General features: G+C 35.0%; 1 protein-coding gene across 2 annotated transcripts; it reads right to left on the minus strand.

The window, feature by feature from the left end:
- Positions 1-352: 352 nt before the first annotated feature.
- Positions 353-6,086, minus strand: LOC110778035 (polyadenylate-binding protein RBP45). Of its 2 annotated transcripts, none has more exons than XM_021982596.2 (7): positions 5,650-6,086; positions 4,319-4,781; positions 2,553-2,608; positions 2,349-2,479; positions 2,157-2,253; positions 1,882-2,061; positions 353-681 (listed from the first exon to the last, which is right to left on the minus strand). In XM_021982596.2, the coding sequence occupies exons 1-7, from the start codon at positions 5,974-5,976 to the stop codon at positions 679-681; spliced, it is 1,257 nt and encodes a 418-aa protein (XP_021838288.1). In that variant the 5' UTR covers positions 5,977-6,086; the 3' UTR covers positions 353-678. The 2 variants fall into 2 exon arrangements, with proteins under 2 accessions (XP_021838288.1, XP_021838287.1); XM_021982595.2 differs by having other exon boundaries at positions 353-684.
- Positions 6,087-11,295: the final 5,209 nt, after the last annotated feature.

Raw genomic sequence — 11,295 nt, forward strand, 5'->3', positions numbered from 1 at the left:
TTGTGTGATTCTATTCTCTTAAGTACTAAAACCGTTTCAAAATGATCTTTATACGCTTAATATTAACATGGTAATTAAGAAACTTTGGTAAGAATGTGATAATGAAGGATAACAACTGGAAAATTAAGTGACCATAAATTCCCCAAGAATATAAGTGGAGCAAATTAACATTAAAACATTGTGAATAGATAAGTTATACTTTGTATTTGACTCCCATAATAAAATATTATGGTAGGCTAAATAAGAATGTAAATATAAATTTTATACCCCCAAAAATAGAATAAAATAAATTCTAAAGAACTTTCTGGAACGGATGTAGTAATTATCAACTCCTGTGTCATAATAATAGATCTAATTTGAAGATAGCATATAACATGATATCATTAAAAACTCACCACCACAAGAACATATAAATTCCATGTTTTTACGGCTTCTCAACAACATAACATATCATAACATTAGCCGTACCAAAAGCAAGCTACATAATACAAGCAGCTTTGACCAAAATCCAAAAAAAGAAAAATAAAAATCGACCAGCATAGTAACAAAGTATACTACATTGATTCAACCGTTTCTACGAGGACAACAACAACCCCAAAAAAGGTCACAGCTTCCAAGTGAAAATGATGCACGGCCACCTCGGCGAGCAATCGACTTATCCCGCTTAGCGCTGCTCAATCACTACTGCACAGGAAACAAAACTAGTGAGCTTTTTTAGACTAGAAACTTCTCGCAAGGTCTTTTTTAGGACCGCAAAACTAAAGCGTGAAGTCCGAAACAACAAATTCAAATACAAAAACAGGCAACTTTGCTTAATATTATAAAATCCTTGAATTTATGTGCAAGTAATTCATCCTAAATATCTAACAAATCTTGACTAGAAAGTTGTCGTGGGATCTTTTTTAGGACCGGAAAACTTAAGTGTGGAGTCTGAAACAACAAATTAAAACCAAAAAAGGAAACAATATTTGAAGCAAATGTAATTTCAAAAAATATAATTCCTGAATTTATGTGCAAGTAGTAATTCATCCTAAATATCTAACAAAACTAAAGAGCTTCTAGACTAGAAAGTTCTAGTGGGATCTTTTTTAGGACCGGAAAACTCAAGTGTGAAGTCTGAAACAACAAATTCAAACCAAAAAAGGAAACAATATTTGGAGCAAATGTAATTTCAAAAAATACAATCCCTGAATATGTGCAAGTAATTCATCCTAAATATCAAACAAACTAACGAGCTTGGGTCTTTTTATGTCTTTTTTTAGGACCGAAAAACTCAAGTGTGAAGTCTGAAACAACAAATTCAAACCCAAAAAGGTAACTTCGCTTAATATTTGAAGCAACTGTAATTTCAAAAAATAAAATATCTGAATTTATGTGCAAGTAATTCATCCTAAATATCTAACAAAACTAATGAGCTTCGTAGAATCTTTTTTAGGACCGAAAAAATCAAGTGTGAAGAAGTCTGAACCAACCAATTCAAACCCAAAAAAAAGGCAAGTTAGCTGAAAACAAGGGATTCCATAACTGCTGCTGGAAAGTTACCAACCTCACCATTCCGAACATACTTAATACTCACCACAATGGCTCGGTCCCTTGTTTGCTCTACGTACCAAATGTGCTTAATTAAGAGATGGGTGAGTGGAAATGAGAAGAGAGTGATCGGCCAAATGTATTTAATGTGGGACTGACCCATGAGAATTTGTAGTAATGGGGCAATCTTTTGGGGACGGATTAAAAATGGCAAATTGGTCAAACAAATAGGGACAGAGGGAGTAATGAAGTAAATATAATTTCAAATAACTAATCTCGATTATGTGCAAGTAATTCATCCCTAAATATCTAACTTGTTTTGTTGAGACTTGTCATGAATTCTTCACTAACCTGTTGCTGTTGCAGGGGCATCTGGGCTTGCTGAGGCATTGCGTACCCACCATAACCCGGGTAACCACCATAGTACATGTTAGGATCTTGAGGGGCAGACACATATCCGTACGAGGCGTCATACCCTTGTTGATATCCATAATAAGCAGGATTACTCCACTGGTTCTGTTCAGGTTGAGACTGCAAACATTCCAACACAAAAGGATTTCAGTCAAAACTCAGACAAAAGACATATTTTGTAGTGCGCAACCAAAAAGAAATAATGAAAACAATACCGGTCTGTTTGAAGGACTACGGCCCCATGAAAGTCTAACACTACGTCCACCAATCTGTGCTCCGTTCAATGCTTTCAATGCCTCCTCAGCGCTACCTCTGCGGATATAGCAAGATAATACATTAACTTTCAAATCAAATGTGCTGACTTGTAAGAATTTACACATACAAACTAATGATTGTATCATTCAAACCTGTTAGTAAATTGAACAAACCCACATTGCTTGCCCATAGGTATTTTTACATGGACCAATTCCCCATAAGGGCTGAATGTTTGTCTCAAATGTTCATCAGAGACATTAGAATCCAAATTGCCAACAAAAATCTGGAAAATAAATTCTCAGTCAAGACATCATCAAATAAAACTTGGATGAAACTCATAAGGAAAATGTACCCACAGTTGTGTTACTTGGATCACTGTCATTCTGAGTTCCCGGAGTATTCGGGTATGAAGCTGCGTTTAAGAAAGAGGACAAGGATAAAGCAACAACGATCTAAAAAACGTATTTCCGACAAACAAAAGAGGAGATAGACTAGAAACTCAATAAGACAAATGTAACTGAAACGTGCTAAATATTCCTGGACTGTGAAGAAGAAAGATAACAAAAATTAACAAGGTTGATGAAACAACCACTAGCTAAACTGGAGATAAACGCAGGCATGAAAATTTAATTTGCAATGTAGTGATATAGAATTTAGATACATTAATACTCCATCACTCTGTTATAGTTTTTTATTTGCAGCATTATCATCAGTAGCTTAGCCTCCATAAATTTGCAACAAACCTCTTTTGGTTAAAAAAACATTCTCTGCTTATATTGGCCCAACCAGCACTACCCACCAACTTTTACTCTTTACAAGCAAGTGTTGCAAATACAGGGGGAAGAGGACGAACAAGTACTATACTTCAAAGTAATCAGTAAAACCAAAGTAAATTCAGTCAGCAACAGGCCAAAAACCATAATAAACAGCTTCACATACTAAACAATATCACATAATCAGACAAATATCTCAAAAGATAGAAACTCATGCAAAATATGCTCTCTCCGAAATTTGATTATTTACTTCATCTGCTCATCAATTAGAACAAACTGAAGGCACAATTATCTAGCTTATATCACAACATATAAGTGAAAAAAGAACAAACGACATGGGATGCCTATCAGTCAAGACATAAAACAAGAAGACCAACATAATTAATTAAATAAAATAGTTAGGAAATTTATCGCCACCACAATCCACATAAGATAAAATTACAGTCTTACTTGGACAACTAATGACCGCAGGTAACTTTGGGGAACCAAACTCCCCAAAAAACCAACAAAATATATACATTGGGAAAATTCTAGAGCACTCAAAGTAATTCCAGTATTGCTTGGTTCTAAATACCTAGTTAAGCACCCCCAGAGGATGATAATAAAGTAAGAACCAATAAAAACTAACAGCTAAACTAGGACACCCTCTCATGTAGATGTTTTTTAAAAGGAAGCAACTGCAGATAAGATAAATCTGACTACGAAAGAAGAAAGAGTACAAGCAAGGTCTTGGCGAATAAGAATATGAAAATGATAAAAGAGGGCAAAGGATCATTAAGAAAAATCTTAAGCGAAAGAAATACGAATAAATGACATCCTGAATCGTAAATGAACTTGAACTGAACTAACAGTTGTATAAAAGGATAAAATATACGAAACTGAATGGAAGAATAACTTGTAGCACTGGAAACTGCGGGAAATGGAAAATTTATGACATTACTGACCTACACAAGGCAACGTACTAAGGGGGTAACCATTTCGGCTGAATTCAGTCCCAGGCCCCTAAACGATAGAGCCTCTTGACGCCCTGCTTTGAGACAATGGGAGTTCTATAAGATTTTCAGTTTACAATTAATTGTTCCCAAATTCTGAAAGGAAAGCACTGGAACTGAATTTCTGCGCATCTTCAAGTGAATGTAGGAGACCCAATAAAAAAAAATTAATGGTAAACCAGCATATAAAGTAATCAATCACCATGCTTCCCAACTAACCAACTTAAGGTTCTGAATAATATACAACAGAAATGAAGATACTTTACAAATTGAAAAAACCAGACAAGTTCATGCACACGACATAATATAACACTGCCATTCAAAGTCGCACTAAACAATCCCACTAGAAACACATACCTGTTCCGCCAACACTTTTCTTGTTTGCAGCAGCTCCAATACGCATTGCACGGCCTGAACACATCATTCCATTCATCTCTGACATGGCACGTACTTGTTCACTTTCATCGCTGAAACGAACAAATCCATAACCCTTAGCTCTACCAGTTTGCCTATCTATCACAACCTTAGCACCTTTAACCGATGGATAGCGAACTCTAAAAGTCTCTTGCAATGTGTAATCAGTAACATCTGCAGCTAAATCTCCAACAAAAATTGTATAATCAGAAGCATCCTCTCCCCTTTTCTCACCAGTTCCATAGAAGGCCCAATTCAGTCTGTAGTTTTGCTCAACATTTGGCATCAAAGTATTATTCAGAGTCTGCAGAATTCTCTCAGCAGCAGCATGAGTAGTAAACTCAAGAAATCCATAACACTCTGACTGCATGGTTTGTTTATTACGAATGATTTTGACATTGGAAAGCTGCAAGGTTAGGAACATTGGTGGTTAAGAGAGTGAACATACATAAGCTTGATAAAAGTTAAGCAGCAAAATGGAAGCAAGCACAAGTAACACATCTCACTAACATATTTCACTTATAGAGTAAATAAAATCAGGGGGAATACATTTACCAATACATCCAATCAAAGAAATATGATTTTAATTTGCCACCCTAAAAAGGTCATTGATTCTAACATCTCTTCCAGACTCAATCAACACCAAAAATTTCAAACATTTCCTAAATTTGAAGAGCTAGGGACTTTAGCTAGATGCAACTTTGAAGAAAAGTCCTGTATAAACTCAATGATTTCAGCACTATTTTCAGGGAAAACCAAGTACATCTAGACCTCTCAAGAGTCTGTCTTACCGGACAATATCCTGCTTTCCACTTTATTTTATTAATAGGAAAAACAGATTACATCTAAACAACCTTTCAAGGCCTCAGTCTTGACTGGATTTACAGGGAAAACCCATTTCAATAACCACACATAAACACCAAAAGAAGCACCTACCGGCCATAAGCCAGGCAAGAAAAGTCAATGCTTTAATCTTAAGACTTCCAGAAACTACAACATAAAAAAACTACATCTCCTATACTTTTCTTCATGATCTTTATCTAAACAATCTTGATTACTTCCATACAAACAGTTAATTAGCATAAGACATAATCCTAAAATATTCCAGTGATAATCATCACATAAATTCTTTTGATAATCACAACATACACAGATCAGATCTTTTGATGACCTCAACCAAAACGAAAACTGATGAACTAAGAACGAAATCGCCAAATCAAATAACTAAATCGACGAAAAGCAACAATTATAAACATGAGATTAGATAGATATACCTCGCCGGTAGGGGCAAAACAATTGCGAATATAATTCTCGTCCATCCAATACTGCAGATCTCCAATCCAAAGCGTACGAACTTCCTCGGCGGTAGCAGGTGCCTGTTGCCCCTGTTGGTGATATTGCTGTTGAGGAGGTTGTGCGGCCTGCTGCTGCTGTTGCTGCTGCTGCGCCAACCAAAGCTGTTGTTGTCGCTGCTGCTCCAGCTGCACCTGCTGCTGATAGTGTTGTTGTTGTTGATAGTGCTGATCGGCGGAAGGTTGCGCCGCCGCCATTGACGGAGCTGGTGGAGCTACCATGCCTTGTTGTTGTCCTGGTTGCATCATTGTCGTTTGACGTTGATGAGGAGAGATAGAAACCCTAGGAGAGAGAAAAAGGGGGGAAGACGCGAAGGAGATGATTAGATGGAGGTGGCGAGGTATGTGAAAAAATGTGAGGTAATAATCACGAGTGCCTATTATTTTATAATGTAGTTATGGGCTTTGTATATGTTAATGGGCTTAAGATTTTGGGCCGTGATGTTTGAAAGGCTGTCCAAGTTTTAAACACTTTAGTAAGTGTGTAAATGAGTCGAGTCGAGTTGAGCCGAGCTGAGCTGAACCGAATAAACCTTGTTCGTGTTCCTTTAATTAAAGCAAACTCGAGTCCGAACCCGCACTTTCAAAAGAGCTCACAAATATGATTAAGATTGGTTCGTTTAAGAGATCATGTGTACGTGAACAGTTCGTAAACCTCTCATTTATTAATCAAGTCGAGTTCATAAACGTGCTTTTTATAAAAGATCTTTGCACTTTCGAGTTTAATTCCGTGGAAAATATAATTTTAACTTAGAAATTTAAATTCGACTTTTTAAAATTTTATTCTATGATTTTTTTTTTGCAGGTTAAAAGTCAAAATAAGATGTTTACCTATAATAAAACAATTAAAAAATTACGTATGATAAATTTGATTATGAACTTGAATAGATGAGTTTGTTCAAGAACTTAAAAGAATGAGTATATATATATGTTATGTGTTCATGTTCAAGCTCGTTTATTAAACGAGTTTTGAAAGTTGTTCAAGCTCGGCTAACTTATTAAATAAAAGAACTCACGGACAAGTTTTTCCCGAGTTCAAGTAGTTTATTGAGATTACCGGCTTAATTAAACCCCTAACCTTTAGGTAACAACTTTTTTTTATGAGTTGGGATGTTTAGTTCATGTGTCTTGCTTGGGCCATATTTTTTGAGGAAAAGTACAATGAGTTGTACGACAAAATATATTAAATTGAATACAATTATTCTCAGTTACGTAAGCACCATATGTGGAATCGGTATGTGTATGGATCACAATTTAAAAGAAATCCATACAATACATCTGGGATTGGCATGGCCCGTGCCTATTCAAGTCCAAGACACGTCGCAAATTTTTGGTTGTACCTATGTATAACCATATTTAGTTGTACCTCCTCGAAAATAATGTCGGTTTGTGTTGTTTAGGATTAACATTAATATACTGATATGAAAATGAACATACACTATTTTGAAAATTAACATTTATTTAGTTACTAGTTGTTGGACCGCGCGCGTTAAGAAATAAAAACAAGTCCGTGAAAAGTTATAAGGACATAAGTAGAAATAGAAAGGCACAAATACGCGAATAAAACAAGATAGTAAAACAAATGTACTAATTAGACAAGTGTTGCATCACGTTGTATGAGTAAGTAGAGCTATGTACTGCTTCACGAGCAATAAATTAAACAGCGCCACCAACAACCAAAACTGAAGCAAAGTTCTTGTGTTTATCCAAATACTAACACTAATTTTAGTAATCGCAATGTCCTAATTTCTGAGAAGCAGTGTTAAACTAAAAGTGACAACAACCCTTTTGATTAGAGCAAACACGTAGAACAGTAACGGGAAAGAAATTGAGGCCCAAAGAAACAACTCTTTTCTTTTTATTAGAGAAAACCCGTAGAAAAGGATGAGAAAGAAATTAAGGCCCAAAGAAGCAAAATGAATCAGAAAAGAAAACATGGAAACGAAAAAAAATGAGGCAAAAAATATTTAAGGGAGGGGGCTAGAACCTAGGTTGTTTGCATTACCATCATATAGCCTCTAAAGGCAAGGTTTGCAAAAATAGAAATAATTGTGAATAGTAGATTTCATGGTCTCGTGACTCAATCACTATTTCTAAGCATAATATTCAAATTGTGAGTATTTTAAATGTTTGAGATTTGAAACTTTATCTACTCATTCTAAGGTGAACGTTTTTCTAGTTATTTGAAAATGTTTATTTATCTACTAATTTAGAAATTAACATTTACTGATTGAGAAATTACTGATCTAGAAATGAACATTTACTGATTTAGAAATGAACATCTACGGATTTAGAAATTAACATCTAAGTTGAACATCTACTGATTTAGAAATGAACATTTAAGAGTACTTCAGAACAAATAAGCATATGATTTACCTCTTCTCTTAGGTTAACAATGATGAAACCATTGTAGAACCTTGGATGTTAATTGAAAATTTTATATCAGTTTCCTAACATAAAATCAGCATTATTTCTAAGTATAAATTTAATTATAAATTACTCTGTATATTATAAAAATATCAATAGTAGTGACAACCTATTCTGCATGCGCCTTTACAATTTGAGCACCAAAGAGTGGCACTCTTAGCATAAAGTCCCACTTGTATTTAGGGATGGCAATGGATAAGATCTAGGTAGAGTCTAGCAATACCTGAACCTTAATTTTTTGACGTATACTCATACCCTATCCTTACCCCGTAGCCCGTAGGGTCTGCAATTAATAAGACCCTTACCTAGACCCTATGAGTCTGGTAGGATATGGGTAGGGTCTAGGGTCTAGATCGGGAATACGATGCCTAATTTTTAGAAAAATTTTATCCATTTTTTTATATATATATATATAATTATACGTAATGCATAGAAAATAATACAAGACTAACAATTAATTTGACAATTTAAAATAAATAAATAGCTAGTCTCCAAAAATCATCCTTGTCTCATGTAACGCCCCGACCTTTAATCCTCATAATTACGCAACAGAATTAACCTAATTTGGTCGGGGGGCGTTACACGACGTAACTCCCTCACGGAAATTACAAGGAGGACAATCAATCCTTTAAGCAATTAAACTCCAAAATTATATAATATATAATAGTCCTTCATAAATCCCAAAATCAGAGTACATACTTATTACAGTCTTTACTTAAACTATTACAAAATTAAAACATTAAAACATTAACTAGGTGGATATTATTATTAAAGTGAAATCCTTGCCACTACTCGTTCCATCGTTCCTAGCAGTACCTAAAACAGAAAACAAAACGGTGAGCCGAAGACTCAGTAACGAACTATTCTAGCAACGTAAATTCATTTCAATTCATTTTATTTAATAACACATGGAGAATAGAATATGTAAAACATTTAATAAAGGTCCTGTTTAATTAATTCATTTTTGGGGTGCACATGCTAGCCGTGACAAGTATGACATGGTGGAACGTCTTCCACGATGGACCATTGTCCATAAAACATGGGGCCTTGGCCCGAGAAAACATGAGAGCCTTGGCTCAATGGGCGGATGCCCCATGGGTACATGCATGACCGAGAATCGTAACCTGTGAACATATACTGCCAAACGGATTAGGTCTTTCACTTTTCTTTATCATGTTTCGTTTAATTTTACATTTTAGCCTTTTTACTTCAGTTGAAGTAACATAAATCCTTTAGATCATAAGATCAAATAATCCATCATTTCTTTCATTGCATCATAAAAATATCATTTCTTTCATGGTTTTTCATAAACATCATATTATGAGAAATCATTCATAAAGGAAAATTTGTAAAAAATAATCCAACCTTTGCCCGTCCTTCTAAAAACAGTACCACATTTGAGTTATTCTTGAATAATCCAAGCTTTTGGATGTATCTTCCCAAAACAGTATTTTTTACCTACGACCTTAGTAGCAGGTCAAAAATTTTCTTAAAAAATTTAGCATGCCACTTGTCGCTCTTTAATTGGTTTATATTGATTTTATATTTTTTAATTATTTTTTTTAAGAAAATATCTCATCTCCTTCCTTCCCCTGCTTCCTCAACATTCACAACCCACAACCCCCCCCCCCCCCTCTCGAAATCCCACCACACCACCACCATATGTCACCTTCCTCCCTCATCCCTTTACCAAAATTTTAATGCCACCTCTCACTCTGATCTCCTCCCCCCACAGTCTCACCGCCACTTTATTAAGTCCTCCCCCACCCTACGCTAATATTCTAACACCATCAACGACAACCTTACCTCCCTCATTTATCTCTTTACCATCACCGAACTGCACCATCTCTCCTCCACCAATGGCAGTTGAAGCTCCCCAGTTCAAATCAACGGTCGGCCTTGCATAACGACCAAATTAAACCTCCCCCTCAACATCGTCGAGAAAGGCTTCTTTATTTACAACCAAAACACAAGGTACCACATCTCTGATGCTCACTTCAACGACCTTTTTTCTCTATCCCTCCACCATATTTCACCGTCAACCATCATAGAGGTGTACCCTGTGTTTTGGTTGTAGACAAAGAAGCCCAATTTAAACCATCCAAATACATATCAAACGCAAATGCCCAATTAAAAAATAGCATAGATGCAAAATTTCAATAGAAACACAACTGAAATCATAAGAAGAAGAAAAAAACCAATTTTAAGTACTCAATTTAATAAGTTGGTATTCAATTCCTGCCAAAAAGCATGGTTGGTGGTGTTGTTTCAAAGGAGGGTGAACGTTTGTGAAGGGGAAAGAGAAAGAGGTGAGATTACAGAGGAGAGTGAGACCGTGGGTGGGCTTCTATGGAGGAGACTAAGTAAGGTGAAGCTTCCATGGAATATGGGAGGAAGCAGCAACCATAAATACGGGAGGAAGAGAAAAAGAAAGTTTTTTTTAAAAAAAATTGAAAATTAAGTCAAAATTAAATACATATCAATAAATTTAGACCAATTAGTTAGTGACACGTGTCACATTCACTTATAAATCCGGTTACCAACCGGTTAAGAACTGTTTTGGGAAGATACACCCCAAAGCTTGGATTATTCCAGAATAACTCAAAGGTGGTACTGTTTTTAGAAGAACGTGCAAAGGTTGGATTATTTTTTACAAATTTTCCTTTCATAAATCATCAAGTCATAAATAATTCAATCAATTCATATTTCATTTCCCGCAATTCATAAAACATATCAAAATATTTAATTCATAAATTCAATCATATCGTCATAATTTCATAAATCACATTTATAAGGGAATTGCGGGTACTAGCAATAGCCGTTACCTCACTTCCACGATTTGGTAAGCTTTTCCTTAGTCCGTTCTTACTGAGCTCCGAGTCCAATTTCTTTCAAAATATTAAATAATTGAATTAGTATCAAAATGATAAATAATTTAACTTAATAATTTCGAAACTTTATAATTAACCAATTTTCTAATAATAATGTTAAAAAATATATAATTTCATAGTTTTAATGAAAATATAATTAAACGCCAATTTTAGTGAAGAATATAATTAATTGAAATTTCAATCGAAATATATATATATTCCTTAATTAATTTACACGAAAATCTTATTTAAATTTTGTCCTTGATAAATC

Source organism: Spinacia oleracea, chromosome 6, assembly GCF_020520425.1.
Source record: "Spinacia oleracea cultivar Varoflay chromosome 6, BTI_SOV_V1, whole genome shotgun sequence".
In the NCBI taxonomy this organism is placed as follows: Eukaryota; Viridiplantae; Streptophyta; class Magnoliopsida; order Caryophyllales; family Amaranthaceae; genus Spinacia; species Spinacia oleracea.

What these genes read in the sequence shown, in the direction of transcription:
- LOC110778035 (XM_021982596.2), bottom strand. Translation starts at nt 5,976, where the DNA reads ATGATGCAACCAGGACAACAACAAGGCATGGTAGCTCCACCAGCTCCG. An exon ending in GAAAAGTGTTGGCGGAACAG is followed by an intron (nt 2,609 to 4,318) that starts GTATGTGTTTCT and finishes TCTTAAACGCAG; the next exon opens with CTTCATACCCGAATACTCCG. An exon ending in GTAGTCCTTCAAACAGACCG is followed by an intron (nt 2,062 to 2,156) that starts GTATTGTTTTCA and finishes GAATGTTTGCAG; the next exon opens with TCTCAACCTGAACAGAACCA.